Source organism: Sciurus vulgaris (assembly GCF_902686455.1).
Source record: "Sciurus vulgaris genome assembly, chromosome: 9".
NCBI lineage: Eukaryota > Metazoa > Chordata > Mammalia > Rodentia > Sciuridae > Sciurus > Sciurus vulgaris.
Window position 1 is genome coordinate 106,929,032 of NC_136469.1, and position 27,789 is coordinate 106,956,820.

The 27,789-nt window shown below is 34.4% G+C and overlaps 1 protein-coding gene across 1 annotated transcript in view; it reads right to left on the reverse strand.

Annotated features, from left to right (window-relative positions):
* The window catches only part of GABRB1 (gamma-aminobutyric acid type A receptor subunit beta1), a 391,432-nt gene that overhangs the window by 216,458 nt on the left and 147,185 nt on the right, over window positions 1-27,789 (reverse strand). The window contains exon 4 of the mRNA XM_079153927.1: window positions 26,626-26,846. Coding sequence (XP_079010053.1) covers window positions 26,626-26,846 — 221 coding nt within the window. The remainder of the gene's footprint in view (window positions 1-26,625; window positions 26,847-27,789) is intronic.

Here is a 27,789-nt window from a genome sequence, read left to right on the forward strand (position 1 = left end):
CCACAAGCCTACAGTATTGTGAACTGACTAATCCTAGAATGACTATACGAGAACTCTCACTTGGAGGATAAGCTAATAAGCAAAATTTAGCAAACACATAGAGAAAACAAATACAATGAAATCTTTCTCTTGAGGGAACAGCAATCATAATCATACTAATTATAACAACAATAGTAGCTATTCATAAGCACAAATTATGTACCAGGCACTATACTAAATGCTTTACATAAATTTCTTGTTATTGTCTTAAAAAGCCTATGAGAGAGGTGCTATTATTTTTCCTTCTTATGTGTAAGGAATGTGAAAGAGATTAAATAACTATTCAAGAGCAAAGAGATAGTAAGCAATGAAGACAGAATTATAATTCAGATATCCATGTCCAGTATTCACAATCTGTCCTTTTTGCTCTACTGCATTTATGTAACCTTTGGTTTATGTGTAATTAACAGTTCCAAATAAATTTAGAATTAAAATTACCCTGATTTGATCATTACATGTTGTATTCATGTAACAAATTATCACAGTGAACCTCATAAATATGCACAATTATATGTTAGAAAAATATTTCTTGACAAAGAAAATAGTAAATGACATAAATAAAATTTAAAAATCATTAAGTGGTTATAAAAAAGAACCCATTACAAAACAGATATTGAAATAAAAGTTTTAAATGATGAGCCAAGTGGCATATTGGACACAATTAAAAACTGAGTTACTGAAATAAAAAGTTAAGTTGAGGAAATGCCTAGAATTCAGTTCAAAAAATAAAATAGAAATTATAAAAAATATTAAGAAATATGAATGGAATGATCCAGAAACTCCAACAGAATTCTCATATGAGGTAAAGAAGGGAAAAACGAGAAGGATAGTAATCCAATATTTGAAAACATAATAGCTGAGAATTTATGAAAATTTTTAAAAAATATGCATTTTAAACTGAAATAAAATATCTTCAGATGCTGATCAGTCAAGAAAAACCACATCAAGGTACATCATAGTTGAATCAAGTACAGAATTAATTATAATTTAGAAAATTGTAAATCATAGTAGAAAGAAAGAAGTTTTATTGTTATTATTAATTAATCTTTATTTTAAAGGCAATTGAAATAAAACTCCAAAACACTGAGCAAAATTACCTTTATAGTCCTTTGCATATAATAACCCATTGCTAACATTACAGCAAGATGAAAAGTAAAGTATAAAAGGAAGTTGTGAGTAAAAGAAGCAAGAATCAACAACATCAAAATTCAATACCACTTGTTGGTAAATTCAAGGGACTACTGATTATTAGCAGATCTTAGTAATAATAAGTATAAATCTACATGCTCAGCAATAAGATGAAATTGAAATTCCTAACACTAAATACTAGTGTCAAGTAGAATGTAGTTAAAGCAGAAGATATTTTCATATGCAGGAAGTGATAATAGAAATAGATTTCCTTCAGATTCACACACAAGATGTTTAAATATAATATGCAAGGATCATCTGTGTAATTTTAAGATATGTGTGCATCTATGTCACCCATCTATCCATATATATGTATGGAAGCTAAAAGTTTATATCTTCAGTTTTTCTTAGTCTTTCAAAATTTCTCATAAAAGAAAAAGAAAAACTCAAGTGAAATAATGAAGACAAAAATAAACACATAACATACCACTGATCTAGGTATCATCCTTGGATCTGAAAGTGCGAAACTCAGCACTTAAGGTACAAACTATGTCAAATACTGAGGCATTCATTGTCTGCCTGCCCTAACATCCTTAAACTCTTGTTCAGGGTAATTACAGAATTACATTTTATGTTAAAAAATAAAAAACCTAAAACCCTAGTCTAGAGATGGCATCAGAAGATTAATTCATCAAGAATTTTAATTATGATTGTTTATAATTATCTTTTGGCCTTCAGATATCTAGGGAATATCTTTTTTCTATATACACTAAGCAAAAAGATGTCTAATATCCAGGGAATTTAAACATTTCTCTTAATTGATTGGATTTATTTATTTTATTTATTTTTTGTTTGTTTGGATGATGGGCTTTTTGTAAGTTTGGTTTTTCTTCACTTCATTCCTGATTAGATTAGAAGTAAATGAGACTGAACTATGGAACTGACCTAGGTGTCCTTCAACAGATGAATGGATAAAGAAAATGTGATATATATGCACAATGGAATATTGCTCAGACTTAAAGAAGAATGAAATCATGGCATTTTCAGGTAAGTGGATGGAGCTAGAGAATATCATACTAAGCAAAATAAGTCAATATCAAAAAACCAAAGGCCAATTATTTTCTCTTACATGTGGATGCTAATTCACAATAACGGGGGTGCTAGGGAAGAACAGAGTTAGTTTTGATTAGGCAGAGGGGAGTGAAAGGAGGGGAGGGGGCTGGAGGTAGGAAGGATAGTAGAATGAATCAGACATTATGCTCTTATAAACACTTAACATACCAGTGATTTAGATATCATCCTTGGATCTGAAAGTAAGCCAAGCTCAGCATCTAAGGTACTGATTACATGACCAGTGTGATTCTACATCATGTACAACCAGAAGAATGAGAAATTACACTCCATGAATGTATTATGTGTCAAAGTGCATTCTACTGTCATGTAAAACTAATTGGAACAAATAAAAAATATGCTTCTTGACTTTAAGTCTGTTGATATGGTGAATTACATTTATTGATTTCCGGATGTTGAATCAACCTTGCATCCCTGTGATAAAACCCACTTGATCATGGTGCACTATCTTTTGAATATATTTTTGTATGCGATTTGCTAAAATTTTGTTGAGAATTTTTGCATCAATATTCATTAAAGATATTAGTCTACAATTTTCTTTCCTCCAAGTGTCTCTGTCTGGTTTAGGTATCAGGGTGATATTGGCTTCATAGAATGAGTTTGGGAGGGTTCCCTCCTCTTCTATTTCATGGAATACCTTGAGAAGTATTGGGATGAGCTCTTCTTTAAAGGTTTTGTAGAACTCGGCTGAGAACCCATCTGGTCCTGGACTTTTCATTGTTGGTAGGCTTTTGATGACTTCTTCTATTTCATTACTTGAAATTGATCTATTTAAATTGTGTATGTCCTCCTGGTTCAGTTTAGGTAATTCATATGTCTCTAGAAATCTATTGATGTCTTCGAGATTTGCCGAAAAAGCATTTGATAAAATACAGCACCCCTTCATGCTCAAAACACTAGAAAAAATAGGGATAGTGGGAACATTCCTTAACATTGTAAAGGGCCATCTATGCTAAGCCCATGGCCAATATCATTCTAAATGGTGAAAACCTGAAAGCATTCCCCCTAAAAACTGGAACAAGAGAGGGATGCCCTCTTTCAACATTGTGCTCGAAACTCTTTCCAGAGCAATTAGACAGACCAAGGAAATTAAAGGGACACAAACAGGAAAAGAAGAACTCAAACTATCCCTATTTATTGATGACATGATTATATAGTTAGAGGAACTGGGAAATTTCACCAGAAAACTTTTAGAACTCATAAGTGAATTCAGTAAAGTAGCAGGATATAAGATCAATGCTCATAAATCTAATGCATTTTTATACATAAGTGATGAATCCTCAGAAAGAGAAGTTAGGAAAACTACCCCATTCACAATAGCCTCAAAAAAAAAATAAAATACTTGGGAGTCAATCTAACAAAAGAGGTGAAAGACCTCTACAATGAGAACTACAGAGCACTAAAGAAAGAAATTAAAGAAAACCTTAGAAGATGGAAAGATCTCCCATGTTCTTGGATAGGCAGAATTAATATTGTCGAAATGGCCATACTACCAAAAGTGCTATACAGATTCAATGCAATTCCAATTAAAATCTCAAGAGTGTACTTCACAGAAATAGAGCAAGAAATCATGAAATTTTATCTGGAAGAATAAGAAACCCAGAATAGCTAAAGCAATCCTTAGCAGGATGAGTGAAGCAGAGAGTATCACAATACCAGAACTTCAACTATATTACAAAGCAATAGTAACAAAAACAGCATGGTATTGGTACCAAAATAGACAGGTAGATCAATGGTACAAAATAGAGGACATGGACACAAACCCAAATAAATACAATTTTCTCATACTAGACAAAGGTGCTAAAAATATGCAATGGAGAAAACATAGCCTCTTCAACAAATGGTGCTGGGAAAACTGGAAACTCATATGCAGCAGAATGAAACTAAACCTCTATCTCTCACCCTGCACAAAGCTCAACTCAAAATGGATCAAGGACCTCAGAATCAGACCAGAGGTCCTGCATCTTATAGAAGAAAAAGTAGGTCCAAATCTTCAACATGTTGGTTTAGGATCAGACTTCCTTAACAGGACTCCCATAGCACAAGAAATAAAAGCAAGAATCAAAACTGGGATAAATTCAAACTAAAAAGCTTTCTCTCAGCAAAGGAAACTATCAGCAATATGAAGAGAGAGCCTACAGAGTGGGAGAAAATCTTTGCCACTCACACTTCAGATACAGCACTAATTTCCAGAATATATAAAGAACTCAAAAGCTCTACACCAAGTACACAAATAACCCAATCAACAAATGGGCTAAGGAATTGAGCAAACACTTCAGGAAGATCTACAAGCAATCCAAAGATACATGAAAAAAATGTTCAACATCTCTAGTAATAAGAGAAATGCAAACCAAAACTACACTAAGATTCCATCTCACCCCAATTAGAATGGCAATTATCAAGAATACTAGTAACAATAGGTGTTGGAGAGAATGTGGGGAAAGAGGTACACTCATACATTGCTGGTGGGGCTGCAAATTAGTGCAGCCTCTCTGGAAAGCAGTGTGGAGATTCCTAAGAAAATTTGGAATGGAACCACCATTTGACCCAGCTATCCCACTCCTTGGCCTATACCCAAAGGACTTAAAATCAGCACACTACAGAGATACAGTCACATGAATGTTCATAGCTGCTCAATTCACCATAGCCAGATTGTGGAACCAACCTAGATGCCTTTCGACTGATAAATGGATAAAGAAACTGTGGTATATATATATATATATATATATATATATATATATATATATATATATATACACACACACATACAATGGAATATTACTCGGCCATAAAGAATAATAAAATTATTGCATTTGCTGGCAAATGGATGCAGTTGGAGAGTATCATGCTAAGTGAGATAAGCCAATCTCAAAAAAACCAAAGGACGAATGATCTCACTGATAAAGGGTTGATGACACATAATGGGGGGTGGGAGAAGGGCAATACTGGAGGAAGAAGAGATTGTATAGAGGGAAGAGGGGTGGGAGGGGTGGGGGGGAGGACAAAATAACAGAATGAGTCAAAAACTATTACCATAGGTAAATGTATGATTACACAAATGGTATGCCTCTACTTCATGTACAGAGAAAGAAGATGTATCCCATTTGTTTACAATAAAAAAAATACATATATACCACATCTCCAGGTCCACTGAAATAGACATATAAGAAGAAAAAAAATGTGCAAAAAAAAAGAAGTAAATTAGACTTTAAGCAAGCAGAGAACCTCTACTATGAATATTGTCATCAGGTCATTCTGAAATAGCTGATGAAATAAATGCAACTGGTTTAATTCTAGGAGCTTGTTAGTAGGCTTTGGATAGAGATGCCACAAGTTTGACTGGAACATGTCAAACTTTATAGGTATATGTATATGTATCCTTAACATAAGATATAAATTTTCTCCCTGGGTACTCAAAAATACTGTATCTACTTTTATTCAAGGTTCGTATATTAATGAAAGAGAGTGCAGTGATAAAATTATACAATGGCCTTAGGATAGCTTCCATGGTAATATCTCATTTACAGATATTTAAAATGAGAGATAGTAGAAAGCTCTATTCCCATGCAGTTTCCAAAAATAAAAAAGACTTGATTTTCAGAGTATTGCAATTTAAAAAAAAAAAATTTTAAAGATTTTATTTGTTCTAATTAGTTGTACATGACAGTAGAATGCATTTATCAATTTTGATAGATCATACATAAATGGAGTGTAATCTCTCATTTCTGATTATACATATTGCAGGATTACATCATTCATGCAGTCATTCATGTACATGAGGTAATAATGTCTGTTTCACTCTACTATCATTCCCCCTTACCCTCCCTTCACTCCCCTGTACCTAATATAAGGTAACTGTTCTTCCCTATCCTCGGCATTTACTGTGATTTAGTTTCCACATATTACAGAAAACATTTGGCCTTTGTTTTCTTTGGTTTGGCTCATCTCACTTAGCATAATATTATATTCTCTAACTACATCCATTTACCAGCAATGCCAGAATTTCATTCTTCTTTAAAGCTTAGTAATATTCCATCATCTATAAACCATATTTTCTTTATCCAGTCATCTGTTGAAGGGCATCTAGATTGGTTCCATAGTTTAGCTATTGTGAATTGAGCTGCTATAAACATTGATGTTGCTGTGTCACTGTAGTATGTTGATTTTAAGTCCTTTGGTTATAAACCAAGGAGTCCAATTCTGACCAAATACATTTGAACAACTTTTTTAAAAGACATGCTTAGCTCTGGATTGTGTACTTCAGAATTATGAACTAAAGGAATAAGCTGAAGAAACATTGCCATACAAGTTAATGACTAGTATAATTTGCAGTGATTGGTTTCAGACACATTTTTCAAGCTGGCTACTCTAAGAACTTTGCCTAGACTAATAAATCACATGTGAGACCTTAATAGATCCTAATGAAAATAGTCAATAGTTTAGTAATCAAGTATGCTAGAAAAAGATAAGATGATATGCACAATAAATTATTTGTCTATAATTTTTCAGATGCATGCTAACTTATTGCAGCACAAAGCCAGATATGACTCTGGCAAAGTTCATGGACTTTGTAGTTCAGGGTCTTTGGATAAGTCATGTAAGCTCTTTAAGGTCCAGTTTCCTCATCTGTTATAAGAGAAAATATAATAATGCCTCCTGGAACTGCTGCAAATTTTAAATAAAATTATAATAGTATTTAGCCCTTAATTTCTTTGAACAGTAGTAGCTGCTGTTAGTACATTAACTATTAACTTCCATCCAAAACTATAGAGAACTTAATAAGACATTTAGAAAGAAATCAGAAAGTTTAAATGAAGAAAAATCACAAAAAAGTAAAAAAATAGATTTGACTACAAATTTATAATGCTAAGTGGATTCAAAATTAACTAAAAAATCAGCCAAATAGCTGTCTTCAGAGGTTTATCTTTTCTAGAATAGGAAGACTAAGAAGTAGAATGAAGCAAATTATTCTTTGCTTTTCATAAAGTAGTCAATATTACTTTTGTCCTGTGATGTAAGCAATGTGATATTTTCACTTTTAACCTTAATATTATTTCATCTGAAATATTTTCCTCCATGCAAACATGTAACATTTGTATGTTGATTCAATGTTAATGTGACTCTTGATATATTCAACAATAAACATTCCCACCTAAGTAAGACAATGGGAAAACAGAAATTTCTGTTCCAAATCCACTTTGGAATACATTTTGTTGGAATGTTTCCCTTTCACTAGGTGAGTGACACCTATGATTACAAAAATACTTGCACATTCCCTGTATCAAAGAGCATCTCTCTTGGCATTAAAAGTTTTAAGCAGAAAAGAGATTGTGACTGTGTGCAACTGTGCTATTATCGTGTGCATCTATGAAAACAGCATAGTCTCAAAATGTATTTAGGTCACTCTTTATCAGCACTTTCACTCTAAACAAAAATAAAATAATAAAATAAAAGGACTTCTGTCCACCTTCTACCACATGGGCAGGAGTAGAATGTCTGTTCAGAGTATCAAAGGTGTTAGTGCCCAGTCTTAGGAGTTCTATTCACGTTCTGTATGAAAAAGAGGCAATTTAACTACCAGAAGAGTATCTCCTGTGCTGCCTGGTGATGGGTAGGGCAGGAATGCTAGAAATAAGAGGCTTCATTTCCCCAAAATGGTAACAGCTTCCTTTTCATTTTTTCAGTTATGTTGAAAAGAATTTTTATAACATCAATTAGAATACTACCTTGTATGTACTGCTCTCAATAGTCTTGTAGAGTTAGGTATTAAATGACTATTAAATAAGTTAGTTGATAAGCAAATAGATTAGTCATATCCCTATTTCCACTGGGAAAACTAGGATGAAAATAATAAACTTGCTAATAAGAGTAGCAGTATGCATTTTTAAATGTTTACTAGTATGCTAGGCTCTATACTTAGTGTTTTATATACATTTTTACCTTTAATTCTCAGAACTCTAAAATAGCTAATATCTTAATTCCCACATTTCACAGAAGAAAACTAAGGTTCAGAAAATTTGAGGATATTGTTCAAGGACATTTTTCTGCCCAGTGGCAAGGCCAGGTGAAATCGTGCTATTTCTTAATGCTAGCTCTCTACATAATGTAAACAATGACTCATACTGATTTCCAACTCTTTAGAGCAGGTACACTGCAATAGGTAGGGGCACGATCACCTCAGAACGCCTAACAATTTAATTGGAATGTCCTTCTATTTGACCTGTTATACTTGTTGGCTTAACCTGTTTCAGTTCCAGAACCATTCATACCGCCAGCTTTGTTACTGTGCAATACTTGTGATTTTGTTCTTAAAGCTCTGCTGGAGCAAGAAGGAACTTTTCCTTTGTTTCTACATTTGGAGTGGGAGGAAGATATAGGCTTTGATTTAGGTGCAGAATATGCCTTGTTCTCTTCCTGATGCCCATCAGTAAAACTCTGGTTAAGAAAGGAGGACTGACATTTCCTTACATTTACAACCTTTAACTTGAATATATGATCTTGTCCTTAGGAACCTCAAAGTTCCAGCAGACATGCAGTGATTCAGATTCTAGACTTATTAGATCTCAGTGCCAATTTTTGACTTCCCTAATAGAGTTGAGAAAATGGAAGACTATTGGGAAAGAGAGTCAGGGAATAGATTAGCAAGCATTTGAGTGTGTCTCCCCAAATATATCCTTGCAACTTCCAGATGCTGAAAGTCAGGGAAGAAAGACACTGGGTATTCCAGAGCCGACCTTGTTTATTATTCCAGAGATAATCTCTTTAACTGAATATTATAACCTGCATTCTTTAGGATACACCATACAGGCTATTTTTTTTTTTTTTCGCTATCTCTTTACTTGTCTCTTCAAAGACATTGAACACAAGTGAAACATTCATGTTTAAAAAAGTAAATGACTTAAGAGTATGGACAAATATTCCTACAGTCATGAAGTAATAATGTTTTAGATTTGTCAACAATAATGATAGAGATAAAAACAGAACATAAAAGTGGAACGTGGAGAAAAGCAACTCATTATGATGTGTTTGTTTTACCTTCAACCATAAATGCTGCTCAACCATCATTCCTCATCTTCTTAAACTTCTTAGCAGAAACTAAATCTCTGGACATCTAATTTGCTATGTGTATTTCTAGATAGAAAAAGGAAGCTACTCTTCTTTTTAAAGGTTCTTTAAAATCTTTCTCTAAAAATGACATTCCTCATTGCTCTTTTTTATATGGGGGTGAATAAAAATTATTCTTTACATTTTAGGCACATACAGTTTCTTTGGTGCAGAATTATCCTGTGACACAAAAGATGAAAGTACAAAATACTTGAAAATAATGAGCAATAACAGTTTCCTGCACCAGGATAATGGCTTTTATTCTTCTCTGGCCCCACTAATCCAACAATTGAAAAAAAGGAAAAAAAAAAAAAAAAAAACCCTCAAAGCACAGAAAAGAATGAAATTCCTCTTCATTGTCTGGTTGGACAAACCTGGAGATTTTAAGGGAAAGGAGAAGATATCATCAAAGGTAATCCAAATGATTCTGTAAAGGCCATGAATGAGTCTTCCATTTCATCATGAAAGCAGCAGAACCTCCCTAGGAAGTTCAACAACACATTAAAGAGATAGGCTCTTAACCCACACAGTGGATCCTAAGAGCAGGTATAGCTATCATTTATTGAGTGCTTACTAGACGACAAGCAGTTTGCTACTCATTTTAAAAGATTTTCTCATTTAACAATGTAAGCAAGTATGCCCCAATGGTGCTGTTATGATCCTATTGAAGAAACTGCGGTATAAACAGGTTGTATGTCCAAGGTTATAGAGCTGACCTATAGTAGAGCTAGATGATTATATTCAAAGACTATCTTGTCTCCACCATCCATGCTTTTAACCTCGAGGAATTTTTCCCTTACCTCTAATAGTAACACAGAGTTATTATGTACCTTATAATCCATTTAATCAACCTCACATTTAGGGCCAGAATTTCTTTTGCAGAGAATTCAAGATATATCCAAGCTCTGTTTAAACATCTAGTGATGAAGAAGCTGGAGATGAAAGGGTAAGAGAAAAACAAAACAAATAAAAGCCACTGTTCTCACTCCATATATAAATAGATATTATAAGAGCTGAAAGATAGACATAATTAAACCTATTTTATAAATGAGAAAATAGAAGCTTAGAGAGTCTGAGTAATGTCTTAAGGTATGCCATCGGTCAGTGATGGGTCTGGTTCATCTGTTTCAAAGTAAAAGTTTTTCTCTTTCCACCAGCTTGCCCACTTCTGGAGAGACACTAAGAACAAGGCATTAATTCCATTTTTGAATAGTTACGCAGCAGAATATTTATTTCATAGTGAACCTCTTTCACATTAAACTTAGTAACATAAGCAAATGAAACTGACACATTCCTTGAAAGTTTCCCACAGTGGCCCTCGATCTTCTATTGAAAGCAACAGAGTAAGTCTTAGCAATCTTTGATGGGACAGGCTTTCAAATATCTCAGGAGAATTATCACATCTCTCTCCTTCTTAGGCTCTTTTTCAGTTCTCTCTTCCCTGGTTCTTCTATTTTCCTCGAATATTATTTAAAATCATAGTTCTTTTTTCTGACTTTTTAAAGCATAAGAGTAACTTGATATTGGCATTTCATCTATGGCATTAATGATATAAGTTCTAAGAGCTATAATCTCCCGAGTCTCATTATCTCTGCTGCCTGGGGAGAGTTCCACCTCTACTGCCATCTCAGTTGTGTTCCTTTCAGTGATTTCTGAGTTGTCAATGTTGTTCTCAAAATGTGTTACACAGGACTGAGAAAACCATATAGGTGAGAACCATATAGCTGAGCTTGGGCCAAGTGTGCATTTCTATTAGAAAAGTGGTTGAGTACTTAGATCATGAAGTCAGATTGCTTGGTTTCAAATTGTGGCTCAGTCACTTCCCAGCTATCTGATCTTAAGCAAGGTATTTAATTGTTGGTGCCTCAGTTGCCTTATTTTAAAAGAGAGACAATGGGACTTATAGACTTTAAGAAGACATTTTGATAATTAAATATTGCTATGAATGGACCTATTTGAATTTGTGTCTGTAGAGTTTGCCTTCTCTCCAATTAAGATAAATGAATCATCTGTGCTTCTAGCTAAAGTCAAGCCTCCAGTTTGCAGAAGACCCAAGACCTTCTTGCCAACTTGAAGGCACTGCTAGCACCTCTTTCTTTTCTCTTTCTCTGGAGAGGGAGAATTTTCCTTCTCACATGAATCTTCTCTCCAGCACAGTCATATGTACATTGTTTACAATTCCACTTCTCATTTTCTCTTCTGTTTCATTCCAATTAGACTGCTTCCCCAACCATTTTACCCATTTTGATCATGCCAAAATCACCAGTAATCTTCATGTCATTAAATTCAATGGCCAGTTATGATCCCTTTTTGGTCTATTAGCTACACTTCATGATTGATTAGTCCTACCTCCTTGAGACGGTCTTCACTTGGCTTCCTAGGGAACCAAACTCCTCTGTTTTCCCTCCTACTTTAAGTGGCTGCTGCTTCTTAATTTCCTTTGGTACTTCTACCTTTTCTACATAACTATAAATGTTTGAGGACTTCTCCTTTGCTCTGATATTGTACCTCATCTCCATTTGATCTTTGTTCACTCTCTTAGTGAGATAGTATAGTAATAAGGAATTAAAGTCTGTCTCTACACTAATGACTTCAAATCCAGATCTCCTTTTGGACCTCAAGCATTTGCATCTAACTGCTGATCAATCTCTCCACTTGCATGTCTACAGGGATTTCTAAAATAATATCTCCAAAATAGAGTTCCTTAGCTTCTCCCTAGAAGTATTTCTCCTAGCTTTGTCCAACTCTGTTCCTTCAGTTCCCCAAGTCAAACACCATAGAAACATATTGATTTTTATATTCCTTTCACAGCCTACACCAACTATGAGCAAATCTACCATGACTTGTTTTCTCCTTCTTGAATAGCTTGATATGTCATTTATCTTGATTTTTAACAAGTTTTAATCATGCTTGCTTTCTTCTCCTTACTGATAGAATGGAAATAAAATACAAGTAAATAATTGTACTATCTGACTCTGGCCAGTTAATATTGTATCTTTTGAACTAGGTATAATACACACAAACAAGTTTAAACTCTTAAAAGAAGTCCTTTTGAGGAAATACAAATCATTCATGTGTGTGCTTCCTTTGCTAAAACAGTTTTCAAATTTTATCTAAAATTCACATGGATACTTATGAAAAATAGTTGTATAAGCGCTCTGAACATTGTTTTTGACTAAAGATATTGACAAGTTTATTTTCCACTTATTTATATATAATAATCGCCTACAAGGAAAAATTTGCCATAACATGCGACCTTGGATTTAAATGGAATCCCTAAGTAGGGTTGTGAATATATTTTGTATGTGAAAATACTGATGGACTAAACATACAGCTTTCTGTGAGAAACACTGTAAAACTCTCAGGTGGGTATTTATTTTGTTAAGAGGAGAAAAAGCATTCTCCATAATGCTGTGAATATATTCTGTCTGAATATGCCTTACTCTTTTATGGGAAATCTTCTACCCATAGACTACAGTAGAATCTGAAGCATTAGAATTGACCATTTACATATAAGTGGTTTCATTTTCACATGAGGTTCCATTTTCATAAATGAAGTTAGCTTCTCCTTTAAAATCTAGCAAATGTAATTACACAAAGCCAAAATCATCAAGGTGATACAGTCAAGAGCAATATTAAGCTTTAAAAATAAATAGTAATCACCATTCATTTAGTGTGTGCAAACTGTGGTGTGCACTATGGGAGAAAAAACAAGGAACAACAGACTGTAGTCTCAAAAAGATTATACTAGTTTAAGGGGAGATGTGACTAATACATATGAAACAGTATCCAAATGGAGAAATGTTTCCGTAATTAAATGCTGCATTGTAAGAGATTCCAAGGGAAATCCAGAAGGGTTGGAGTAATTATTAAGTCATCTCTGAGTTGGGTCTTGAAAAATGAACAGCATGTAGTTAAAAATAAAGGAAAATACTTAATTTTCTGAGTTAAAAAGAAAGGTGTCAACAGAGGAAGAAAGAACATGTGTGATAATCAAGGGAAAAGAAACCTAAGAGTAGTGATGTAAGACTTCATATTCAGGCAAAAATCTTAAATGAGGCTATGTAAGGAGGGCAAGCCTAATTGAGAAGTATTACGCTCCAAAAGGAACATCAATCAAATGTAGGTAACTGGGAGACAGTAGGTCCTATGCAGGATAGTGAGGGAATGAAATGGTGCTTTGGAAAGATGAACCTGCTAGTAGGCTGCACGACAGAGCTGAAGGGAAGAGGACAGAGGAGCAAGGACAGGTGGAAAACTCATAAATACACAGTGAGTGGGACGTGGGGGCACTCCTGAGCAAATGCAGCAGACATCCTTCTAAAGTAACTTTTGTAACTTTGAGTTTTGTGCTCTTTAAGACTTGCAAGTCACATGTATATACAATGACATACTTGAAGGCATTTACTTAATTTAATATTTCAGTTTTCTCTTTGGGTGCCATTGAGCCTTGCTTTTTATGTCTTAATGTTTAAAATGTAAACATTTTTAATGTTTAAAACATTAAAACTTTGGCAGGACCTGTGCTTGTCATTCTGGAGAGTAAGACATCCTTGAACCAGAAGAGATGAAATTTATTTGTCTTGGTATTGGACATTGTTTAGGTGAGAGGATAGAAATATGTAAACAACATATATATGATCATAACACCTTAAGTGGCCCTCATTAATCCTCATGACTCCATCTGAGTTATTGAAGTAGAATAACCTAAATTTTCAAAGCTATTAGTTGTTTGGATTCTTAAACAATAACAAAAAGAATATGTCTGTCTTTAGTAATCCTTTGATGTTTGATGTTCAGGAAGAAAAAAAAACTCTGTTTTTAACAACTTTGGGAAAAAAACAGGATTAAGAATTTCAGGATTTAAAACAAATAAAAATGACATTTACATTATTTTTTCTTTTTCTTATTATTGTTGAAGTGTTTACCACTACTTTTCAATTAGAAGAAAATGGGTCAGGCAATCCTTTCAGCTAGTTCACTGCGTTTTTATTATAGTTTGGCTCTATCCCAAAAGCTCTATCCTTATCTTTATTAAAAAGAAGAAAAGGGACTTGGATAAACCTGAAATTTTCCTATGGGATTTGAAGAAGCAAGTACTAATTCATGGAGCCACTCCTTTAATTTTAACTCCCTAAGTCCTGGAAGGACAAGGCATACTCTATTTGAATAAATGGCATTCATTGTTTTCAAGCAGAGGTGGAAGATAAATGAAACTTTGAAGGAAACATTTTTTTGTTATTGTTGTTCCTCAGAATGTGTTCCTGGTTTGAAACACTCAGGAGGATGAGGCATTATTCCAGTAAAGATGGTGTTCATTGTTTTACTACCTTTTACATGCAACAAAGCAATACTAGTTTACTGTACGGACATATTAACGCTGATCAGATTGGTTAGGTTGACATACAAAAGTAAGTCTATACTTCCCCAAAAGCTTAAGCTTAAAACAGTATTTTCATTGTATTTTAGTGGCACATATTCTTCCAGAGATCCCCTGTGTTATTTCTGTTTTAGTCTAAAGTAAATTACTACTTCCATAATAGTAAATGGGATGCTACAAAATCCATATGCAGTATGTTATACGATAGAAAATATGACACCTCCATCTCTGGATGTTATACTGTCATGGCACTTAAAAATAAGAAATGACATACCGAGCTTGATATATGCAAACTACAGTGGAAATGTAGGTTTTAGAAACACTTTATGGGTTTGCTTCACTATACAAAATTAGAAGATGAACCATACATTCAGATGTTGGCTTCTGGGATAAGCTTCTCACAATCAGGGCCACATAATACTAACCAATGGAGTCAGAATTTAACTTGGTGCCTTGAAAGATTTATAAAGAAAGGTCTTTATTTGGAAGATGATTATTATTTTATGAGCAGCATATATTTATTATATAAACATAATGCCTGTATCACATTTCATAGGGAATTAATGAATGTTCATTTAGCCCCTACTGTGTTAATGAATACTGTAAGTCTTTTACTGTTATTAATTTATGTAACTTTAAGAATACTCCATAAGATAGTTAATATTGCTATCTCAATTCTACAGATGAGGAAAAAATTTTAAATGGAACATGGATAAAATCTTTTGAATTTTAAAAAAATCTGTTGCTTAGATGTATTTTAATGCCACTTAAAAAGAAATCATTTCCACATGCAGAGACAATGAGAATTTCTTCAAAAATATATATGTACACACACACATATATATTTACATAAGTAAAAACTAGTCATTTTTAGGTGATACATGGTTGTGGCAAAATCACAGAAATGTTCTAAAATACTGAATTTGGAAATGATATTTTCATGGAATAAGTTGAGGGTCCTAGGGAAAATAGTTTTAAATGTTTCACATGTGAGTGTAAAACCTAATACATCTTCATAGGAAGTAGTAGTATCTTTTGTAATATAGCTGGGATCCAAAATTTAAAACCTATCTCTAAGATATTTGGTTTCACTCCCTCTTTCCCTTCTTTCCGTCAGTCTTTTCTTTGCATTTCTTCATTCTTTTCTTTCCTGACAATTTACAGTTGGTACTCTCCCACAAGATGTATAACCAGGGGTATTTGAGGATATGTGGCTACTTTTAAACTGTTTTTATCACCAGCTTTATTTATTCTTCCATATTAATTTAATTCAGGAGAATCAATGATAATAATACAGCCCCAGATCACACAGCCACACAATAGTGATAGTAACAGCATAATTATTAAGATTGTTCATTCAATATTTGAAACAGCTGCAATGCCATATTTATCAAAAAGGAGACCCTGACAAACATCATGTAATCCGAAAATTTTCCATATAAATAGATGAATGAAGAATATTAAAAATAAAAACTTAAGTGAAAAATAACAGCCTTTTCACTGGAGAACCTTTGAAATTGCTTTACTTTCCTGATATAATTTTTGACTCTTAAGATATAAGTTCACTAACCTGTGAGGGGAATATTAACACTGCTCTTTAGTGAAATTGTAAAGAGAGGCATTCTTCCTAATAAACAGAATTATCTATTCTTTATGCATTATCTGTTTCTTCTCCCTTCCATTCAAAAATAAGAAGTTCCTTTCTCTTATAAGATGTATTTGTCGATATCAGCTAGTCCTCCACAAACACTGCATCAGCCCACACATTTATTCTCTGCAATCAACTACACGGGATTTTCCCCCAACACTTCTGACAGTGAGCTTCATGTGATTTGCCCAGAACTTTGTGTGTGCCCACCAAGTCTAGGGGAGAGAAGCTACATTTTTTTTTTTTTTCTGAGTGTACAATCAATACAGATAGTTAATATGAAATATTCAGGGCCTCCAAATTGCTTTAAAAATCAATAGTGAGTATGCATACTATTATATTTTTGGATCTGTATTATCAAAATAATTGTCTCTGCTTTTTATTTTGCTTTATTATAAAAACCAAGGTAAGATGAAATGATTCTCCAAGGGATACTGGGAAACTCCGTCTTTTATATTCAATAAGCATTGTCATTGATTACATTCTTACATACAACCCATGGTCAGGCACTGTCAAAAACATTTTTTAAAAAAATCAATTTGTAGTAGAGATAGGTAGGCAAATACAGTAGGGGAGTTCTCAAGATCCTCATCGGGCCAGAGGTTTCTGGTGAGCATTAGACTCATTTCTGAAACCTGAAGCTCAGAACCCTCTCTTTAGATTTTGAATTCATTAGGATGTGTTAGAAAAACCAACAAAAGCGTGTATATTTTAGAAAGCTCACACTCTCGGCCAAGCTATTCCCTTTTATGTCTTGTAGCTCCTGTAATTATTTTCATTTCTGTCATGCTATTCCCATTTATGCTGTGTATCTGCAGCAATTATTTTCATTTCTATAATAAGGAGCAATAAAACAATCATACACAGGAATTATGTTCCTGGAAATTATCTTCAGGAAAAGAGGCCTTGTGCAGGGCTAAGAGCAGAGAATTTGAAGCTAGATTTTGATTAACTCCTGCTTTCGACATGTATGGAGGTTTTGCAAAATTACTCAGAGAGGCATGGAGAAGTTAGTATACTGTGATATCTTCCAGATAAGGGAAGGAATATGAGCATTCATGCATATTTGCTAAAATGTAGAGAAACCCCAAAACAAATATAAACACTTGTCTTCAGGAGGAAGAAAGGAGTGTGTTGGTTAAGAGAAGTTGGGACAGAAATGGTAGGACTTCTTTTGTTTTACAGTTTGCCCTTAGAACCATGGAAGTATTTTGCATAACTATGAAACAAATTTAAATCAAATTTGAACAATTCAAAATAAAAACCAACATTTTCAAAAGTTCAATCTTAACCAAATAGGAAGGAACTATTTCTAAACTGAAGCTCAAAATATAACTTATAATGATTTATCTGTGTGCTCCTGATGGGATGTATCCTAACATTTAACATATTTGAGATACATCCTAATACATTCAATAGGATAAAGTATACAATCATTTTACTATCATTAGGAACCAAGGTTTTCTATAAAAAAAAAAAAAACACCAAAATATATAATCAAAGAAGTAATGAGATAAAAACCTGTAATTTGGGGAGACAAGTTTGAATTAGAAATATCAATATGAAGTCATGATGTTTTTTCTTCATGTCTGGGTCAGGAAATAAGTTGCTAAATCAGAAAACAAGGAAGCTATAATGGTTAGTGAGGTCCTGTCAAAAGAACTCAGGAGACAACTTAAAAGGGCTAACATTAGCCAAAGATAAGAGGAAGTAAGAATTGGAATAACAATAGCTGCAGGGATGGAAACAGATACACCTTTTACAAACTATGACTTCATAAATGATAAATGAAAACACAAATAACAACATGCCAAACCTCAGTGGTCCCATTTGGGAGATTTTAGGAAAACAACTTATTATTTTGAAAACTTGTAAATAAAGGGAAACAATCAAGTATTTATTCTGCTTTCACTGCACAAACTATATCTCAGGCTAACCAACAGTTGATGAGAGTTTTTTGGAGAATAATCTAGTCAATAAATAAAGAGGGGATGATACAACATTGTTGTTTTATAAGATCTAAGTTTAGACAATGATTATCAGTAGTTGCTAAAATCATTGCTAATATAGGTTGAATAATTTTCCCACAAATTCATATGTTGAAGTCCTAATCCCCAGTACCTCAGAATGGGGTCTTATTCAGTATGAGGTCTTTAAAGAGGTAATCAAGTTAAAGTACAATCATTAGGAGTGGGCCCTAATCCAATATGACCAATTGCCTTCTGAAGGGGGAAATTTGGACACATATGCACATAGAGAGAAGATCTTGTGAAGACACCAGGAGAGGACAGCCATCAATTCACCTAGGAGAGAGGCCTGGCAGAGACCACCTCCTTGCAGCTCTCACAAAAGACTAACCCTACCAACACCCTGATCTTTTGGTTTTGTTTGTTTCTAGCCTCCACAACCGTCAGACAATAAGTTTCTGATGTTTAAGCCATCCAGTTTATGGTTCTTTTCTGCCCTAACAAACTAATACGACTATGCTAAAATTAATAAGATTATTTTACTGTATAGATCAGATTATCACCATCTGGAGTGGTTTATCAATCTTTGTATCATTAAAAAAAAGAAACAGTCATTTTGTGTCACCTGATACAAGTATACTATGCCACTCATGAAGCAGTTTTGCCAAAACGCAACACCAAAAACAGCTCATCTAAATCTGATCGAGTTTCAATATAGGAAATAGAGGACACACATTTACATCAGGGGATGTAATCACAAAAAAAGACATGATTTCATGAAAAAATAATTTACAAGGCAATTAAGGCAATTAAACAGGAACAGTGAACCAATAGTGTAAAAGAGATTTGGGACAATATATTGATCAAATGCAAAGTGTGTAACCTTTGGACCTACTTAAAAAAGGTAAACTAATAATAAATTATGAAATGGGAAAAGTTTCTTTAGATTTCCCAGTATGGGGATCTTTAGAATTAGCTTACTAATGTATATAGATAGATCCCAGTAGCACAGTAAGGATTAAATATGATAATATGTGAAATATTAAGAATACTGTTGGAATATAGTGTAGATTTAATTACTTAAACACATGACTATTAGATAAATTCCACACTATGTTGTTATCCACATTAAAGTGAGAAATTTACATCTTATTCTATGTATGCTTAGGATGTATGCATAATGACACATGGTAAAGATAACACATGTACTGAGTCCTAATGAAAGCCAGTATTGGGCTACCTATTCCACTACCGATGCTCAGATAGTCCCTCAAATCTCTCTGGCCCTTGGCTTGCCTCTGGTAGGAGATGAAGAAATGAGTGTTATAGAACATTGAAAGGAAAGCACTGGCTCAGTGAAAAGTGAAGGCAAAAGGAAGGGCAGTTTTCAGGAAGGTGAATACTCCACTGAACATCTTCACAGTATTAAATCGCCCCATGCCTGCCACTTTCAGGCAAACATAAACACAGTCTTTTAGTCTCCACATGTCTAGGTCTTGGAGAGAAACACAGTGTGTGCAACCAGCTGGATCACGTTTGTAGAAGAAGCAAAATACATCTGGCCATTAATAGCAATAATTGCTCTTTGGGTAAAAGCCATCATTTAGATATGCGAAATGCTGCAGCTGATAACTACTGTGAGTCAGGTGACTCCATCTTGCACATGTTAATTTCATTTTTTTATAATTTTTATTGGGCATTTATTTGATTTGAGAAAAGGGATACAAAGACTGAGTATGCAGGGCTCACATTTTCAACAAACAAACAATCATTTATATAACAGGAAAACAACTTCAAGAAAAATATAACATCCTAAGACATTTGTAAATCTCCTGGATATTTATGCAGTACAGTATCAAAGAGAGAAAGCTTTCATCTGGGTGGGAAGATTGGGAAAGTCTTCATGGAGGAAGTAGAATGTGAAAGAAAAAGGTGAAGATAGAAAAAGGTGTTAGGGTGGGAAGGGAATGTTTGGGGTCAGAGAAATTAAGGCATTTCAATAGGCCTGTGGAGTTGCCAGACAAAATACAAGTTGTCCCATTAAATTTGAATTTTGGAGAAGCAAAAATAATATTTTGTAATATTTGAGCATCCTTGAGTTTGAAATTCCATAGGTACATGTAGAGGATTGAAAACAAATTTACAGGAATTTTAGAGCCATTGATTTTTTTTTCTTTTTTTCCCACTCATTTTTGTTTTATTTTGTTTTTGTTTTTGTTTTTAATGCGGCCAATGATGTGATCTGGCATGCTCTGTGGAAAGAATACGATGACAGTGATAAGGAGGAGAAAAACTGAGAAAGGCAATTGGCTAGGAAGGGCAGATAGTGGGGATGTTAATTTAGGTAGTGGAAATGATTTAGAAGTGCAGAAGATGGTTGCAATCTTCTGCAGATGGAGCAGATTAGAAGCAACAGATTGGATCTCAGGGACAAAAGAGATGTGAAGTCCAACATACCTCACTTTTTATTCCTACTGACCAGGAGGATGATGCTTTTGTTAGCACCTGGGAAAGGAGAAAGATTTGGCTTTAGGAAAAGCAAAGGATGTGAAAAGGGGTCATGTCAGGAAGGGCAGGCAGGGTATCCAGATTCAGATGCTTGGTAAGCAATTACACAACTTTTTCTGAAACTCAGTGGTTTAGGTTTTAGATACTTAAAGCTAGAGTGAAATAAAGGAACAGGGGAGCGAAGGATAGGATAACATAAAGAGCCAATCAAATATAAATTAACAGATGAGGGAAAGGAAGTCTAGTAGAGTAAAGGAGGGATGGAGGGAGGGAAAAATGTGGGATCATGAACTGATATCAATTTCCATACATGTATGTTGTCATGATGGACCCAACTTCTACATAAAACCACAAAGCTCTAATTTTAAAAAAAGTTCAATGAGCGGTAAACCTTGGAGGAATCTCTATAGGTTACAATTAGAGGGCGAGGAGGAACCAGCAACAGAACAGCAAAAAGACAGAGCAAGGGATAAATAGCCATTGTGCTGGGTCTTGGAAACCTTAATGAACATCATGGGCTGACATTATCCTCAAATCATTTTTAGAGGTCAAGAGTGTAAATTGATAGTGATGGTTTTGGTAATTTACAATGAAGGTGTTTTAACAAAGCAGCATGACTGGGCATGGAACTGGGGTACGCTTACATTCCCAGCTACTCTGGAGGCAAGTTTGAGAACAATCTGGGAAACTGAGTGAGACTCCGTCTCAAAATAAAAAATAAAAAGGACTGGGAATGTAGCTCCGTGGTACAGCAATTGCCTAGCATATGCAAGTCACTGGGTTCCATTCCCAGTACTGAAGAAGAAAAAACAAAAATTTAAAAGCAGCATGGTTGGGAGCCCTGTTGCTGGACATTGAGGAGCAAATGAGTAATGGGTGGTGATGGGATACAGGAAACCAAAGTTCTGCAAAGACTGGAGAAAACCAAGAGAAAACCAAGGCAAAGGAGTCAATAGAAAAAAACTGAAGATTTAAATCAAAGAGGGGAACAAAGTCTGAAAAGAGTATGCAGCAGTAACAGTAAATGCAAATATAAAGGGATTAGCCTTGAAAGGAAGAGGAAGTCCTTCCTTATTTTTAAGTGAAAAGAAGGGAGAAAAAATGGGAGAATTGTAAGGATACGTGATATAGGAGTTGATATTTTTATAGTCTCCACTTTTGAGTAAGAAAGGGAATGACAACGTGTGCCTTGGGAGGACCAGGATGAAGGGCTCATAGGATGTGAACTAAAGCTCCAGTCTCCTAACATAATCTTCGGCACGAAACAGACATCCTTTAATTAGCTCCCCAGTGAAATCAAAGAGGAAATGATAGAGGTTTCAGGATTACTCCCTAGAGTCATTTGATCAGAGCACAGGTGAACTGAGAGTAAGAGGCATAAGGAATGGAGTCTCTATGATGGGTTGGATACCTGCTGCACAGTAGCCTGGTTCCTCAAAAGCAATGGTAACCTCTCAGACATGATTGTTATTTTAGAATATTTACAGGACTGTGTACCAACCCTTGGGTGTAAAATCTGATTAGACATATTTCACACCAAAAAACAAAAACAACCAACCCTGTTCTTGTGATACCAAGTAAATTAAGTTGCATCTCACACTGTGTTTGAATGTCAAAAAATTGTTTTAGTTTAATGATATGGTTTTATGATTATGAAATACCTGGCCAAGGGACTTCAGAATGCATTCAGAAAATCTCATTGATGCCATAATTGATGAAAGTTCCTCATTTATATATGACCTCTTTCAGAATGACTATTAGTTGGACTTATGGAGAGGGATAAGACTATCAGTTTCATTCTCCTGATTAGTCATATCTAAAATACATACTGTATAGATATAAAGATGTATATATATATATATGTTTTTGGGGGGGTTGTATAACCAGGAATTCAATTCAGCAGCACTTGACCACTGAGCCACATTCTCAGCCTTGTTTTCTATTTTATTTAGAGACAGGGTATTACTGAGTTGCTTAGCACCTCACTTTTGCTAAGGCTGGCTTTGAACTTGAGATCCTCCTGCTTCATCTTGCCGGCCACTGGGATTACAGTTATGTGCCCTGGTGCCCAGTGTTGCCACTGTGCCCTGCACATATGTTATATGATAAAGATTTTCTACTATGTGAGCTTAGGAAGTGATAAATGATAGCTATTCTTAAAAAGGCTCTTGAAAAAAGTGCAGATTTTTATTTCTATAAGAAATGTTACATCAGAAAAATTAAAATGAATACAACAAAATACAGATGATGATAGAAGTACGAAACTTAGGTTTAGAAGGAATTTAGAGGTAATTTTGTCCAATCTCTTCCCTTTAAGACTGGGTATCTGAAGCACAGGGAGATGAAATGGCTACTAAAGGGCATCAACTAGTTAAGACATAAGTCTCTTGGCTCTTAGTCCCAGGTGCTTTGTACTCTGCCACAATGACAAATTTCTATCAGGCTCTTGGGGAATTATTCCCAGGGACAAAATAGTGAAAGAATGCACATACTAAGCACTCAATGAGTGTTTTCCTAATTGGACACCTGTATCTTTGCTCTAATCACTGATATCCCAGGAGCTAGATAACCACCCTCAAGATGCCAATTTTCTGGTACCTAGTAAGGCGATATAAAGCACAAATACTTTAGAAAAATAAAATTTAGAACTTACCACCTATTCTCTCTTCTATTAATCATTTCATACGAACCTCTCAATAATAAGTTAGAGGGCATTAATCCCTTATTGTAGATAATAAAAATAAGGCTCAGTAAATTTACATAATCTGTTCCAGGTCAAATAGTTCAAAAAATGTGACTCTCAGACCCTACCTTAGCTCTCTAACTCCGAATGTCTTACTTCCTCTACTATATCTTATGGCATCTCCAGGATATTTATAACCTCTAGGAAAAGGAAAGCCAAACCTGTGAGGGAAAAGGTTATGGGAAAGACAGGAAAGAAAGAGGAGAAGATATCAGAGCTGGTGTGAGGTTATTATATAGAAAGCTGCTACCATAAAGAGATAAAAGCCCTGATAATAGATGGATGGTCTATGTTTCCCTTTAGATATTCATGTTCTGTTTGTAGGCTGAAAGCTACAAAGATCTGTTATGTCCAAAGAGGGGGAAACAATGTTGTACAATTCAGAATGAGATGTTGACTCCTCAGTGTGTCTGAAAGGCAATGGAGGGGGAAAAACACAGGAGTTCAGGATACCTGAATTTTGGTTCAATTGTGCATTACCTTACTGTGTCCTTGGATAAAACCCTTTCACCCTTTTTGCTTCAGTTTTCTCAGTTTTAAAATGAGGTGGGTTCAACTTCATGATTCTTTAATATTTTCTTCCTTTATGTCATTCCAAATAGGAAAGATTACAATAATTTGGACAAATACCTGAAATGAAACTTTGGGACCTGAAAATTTGATTGCCATTCTTACAAAACATATAGTTGTCATCCCCCCCCCCAATAAAACAACTTTTCATTCTTTCTTGATGAATCAGTTGCTTATGCATATAGTGGTTGATAACCTTATTAAATTGGGTCATGGAATTATTTCCCCAAAATGCACACTGAAGTTGGATAGATAACAAAGATATATTACAACTGATTTTCAGTAAATTGGGTCATGGAATTATTTCCCCAAAATGCACATTGAAGTTGGATAGATAACAAAGATATATTACAACTGATTTTCAGTGATGAACCACCAAAACACTGATTTTTGGATTAGTAAATTTTTTCTTTAGTCATTGTCAATGGACTCAAAAGAACTGTTGCTTATTTAATTACTTTTACAAGACACATTTAACTCAGAGATTTTTTTTTTTAATGGAATTTGAAAGCTTTGGAATACTGAAAGGGTAGAAAAATTCCAGATGTCATTTTGCTAAAAACAATGGATGTCATTTCACTGTGTAAATGAAATTCAAGTTATCAACTAAATAATTAACCAATAAGTTAAGAATTTTAATTTTTTTTTAGTTTTAGATGGACAAAATCCCTTTATTTTATTATTTATTTTATTTGGTTCTAAGAATTGAACCCAGTGCCTCACATGTGCTAGGCAAGTGCTCTACCACTGAGCCACAATCACAGCCCTAGGTTAAAATTTGATATCTACCTCAGACATGTATTTTCAGTTGTACATTTTTGGGGAGTATTGGTGAGCTTATAGAATTAATTGTAATTAAATGACACCAAAGTTTTAGTTTTTTCATTGTATATGGATGAATTTTAGGAAACTTATGAACAATCTGAAATGGTAAGAAAATTGAGTGCATATTAAAATTTGTGGATATACTGTATATCTTTTATCTGCTTCTCAAAGGGATAACAAAGGTGACACCATATGTTAGAGAATCACCACTCTCCATATCCTTTAATAACATAGTTTAAATATGAATTATATAGTTATAGTTTAGATATTTCTTTGTCAAAACTAGAAGCTGGGGACTGGGGTTGTGGCTCAGTGGTAGAGCGCTTGCCTAGCATGCGTGAGGCACTGGGTTTGATCCTCAGCACCACATAAAAATAATAAATAAAATAAAGGTATTGTGTGTATCTACAACTAGAAAAAAATTTTTTTTTAAATGCTGGAAGCATATTTTTAAACACAGTCCAAAGATTTTAGTAAGCATTTAACTACACGAAGATTAATAATAGACCTCCTCATATGTGTATGATACCCCTTTGTATCTTATTCTGACACAGAACAAAACAAAAATGCTATTTTACAAAACATGAGATACAAATGAAAGATAACCTAAGTAAATGAAGATATATGATGTTTATGAATTAGAAGACAATAATTTTAAGATGTCAGTTCTTCCCAGAATGACTATATATTCAATAAACCTGAATTATATTATTCAATATACCTGAATTATACCTCAGTAGGCTGTTTCTTCCTTGCAGAAGTTGGCAAATGAATTCTAAAAGTTATAGGGAGATGCCAGGGACCTAAATATCTAAAACAGCTTTGAAAAATAAATATGAAGTTTGAGGACTTCACACTCCTTGACTTCATGACTTGCCACAGAACAGCTATAATTAAAATAGGGTGACACTGCCTGTGGATAAATAAAGAGAACAGAATAGAGCCTAGAAATAGACCTCCACTTACAGAGTTAAAGTCACCAACAAAATATAATGGAAAAAGGAAAATCTTTTGAACAAATGATACCCAAAAATGTAGACAGTCATATGGAAAAATTGAACCTCAACCCCAACTTTTACACAAAACACAAAATTAATTTAATATAGATCATCACCTAGATATAAAAGCTGAAACATAACAATTTAAAGGAATTAAAACCCAATGTATCATCTCAAATATACCATAGAGTATTTTCTTATCTCTTCATAAAATATTTTCCTAATTCCAATTCTAAATAGCTATGTCTAACACCTAGAACAAATTTCAGTTCAGTCTGCGTGGCTCTTAGAGAAGCAGGCAATCGTTTAAAAAAGATATCTAAAACAAGCTAGATGTGAAATCTCTCTGGCAAAGATACATTTTCTTATTACTTAATTATTTGAGGATCAGAGCAAAACTTCACTATACTTGATGAACAAAGTTGACTACATTGAGCTCAAATGTTTCCAGAGATTCTCATCTTCAATGTAAGTTCATAACGGATATGAGAGTACCTCCTACTTGCATCTTTCCCCTCTGTCCACTTCCAAAGTAGGAAATGAAACAATAGCAACATGAAAACATGCAATGTGAAGCCATTTACCGGAGTCCATAGAGAACTGTTCCATCAGGATGCAGTCGGATCATTCGATTTTTCACTGTGACTCCATGCACAAATGACTTCTTGTCATTCAGAAAGTAGGTGTCTGGTACCCACAGTTGGTCTGCTACCCTATTGTCTAGGGTGAGGTTTAGAGGGATTCCAGAATAAGAAAGCCGTTTGTCTTTCCAAGACTGCTGGAAATACATGGTGAGGGTATAGTCCTGTGAAATAAAGCAAAAAGCATAATTTTATTATTATCATCATCATCATCATCTGTTATCGTTTAGATGTGGTGTCCCCCAAAAACTCACATGTGAGACAATGCAAGAAAGTTTGGAAGAGAAACCACTGGATTACAGCCTCAACTTAATCAGTTAATTAATCCCTGATGGGATTAACTGAGTGGTAACTGGAGACAGGTGGGGTGTTGCTAAAGGAAGTGGTTCTTTGGGGGTAAGGCCATGGGGTATATATTTTGTATCTGGAGAGTGAATTCTCTCTCTCTGCTTCCTGGTCATGATGTGAGTTTCTTCCCTCAACTACACTCTCCTGCCATGATGTTCAGCCTGGAGAAATGGAGCCAGCATTCTATGGACTAAGACCTCTGAAACCTTGAACCCTCAAGTTAACTTTTCCTCCTCTACAATTGTTCTGGTCAGGTCTTTTAGTCACAACAGTGAAAAGGCTCACTCACTATCATCTAAGGCTTTTTGTTAAGAATTTGACTGCATATGGCATTGTGGATGTCCAGGACCCACCCTTCTAATATCCCCTGAGAGATACATTGGAATATGTCAAAATTTACTCCTTCAACTATAAGGCAACCAGTAGGTTAAAATTACAGAACTAAACATAAGTACTCCCACCACTATATATCAAATACATGTAATTGAACTTCAAGGTTTGAAGTTAAGGTAATGATAATCATGGGAAATGTGAGAAATTGTGAGATTCATCTTTTCCAAAATTTACACATGGATATTATTCTTATGGTTTTATTTTGGAGTAGAATGATTGACAATAACTGAAAATCAATGCCCTTAAAAGGAAAGGGTATTTTTCAAACTGTAAATGCTTTTCTGCTGCTGGACTCCTAAAGATTATTAGTTGCCTTTATCTGGATCTTTCTAATGAATTGGAACTTGTCTATGGGTCTTGAAAAGT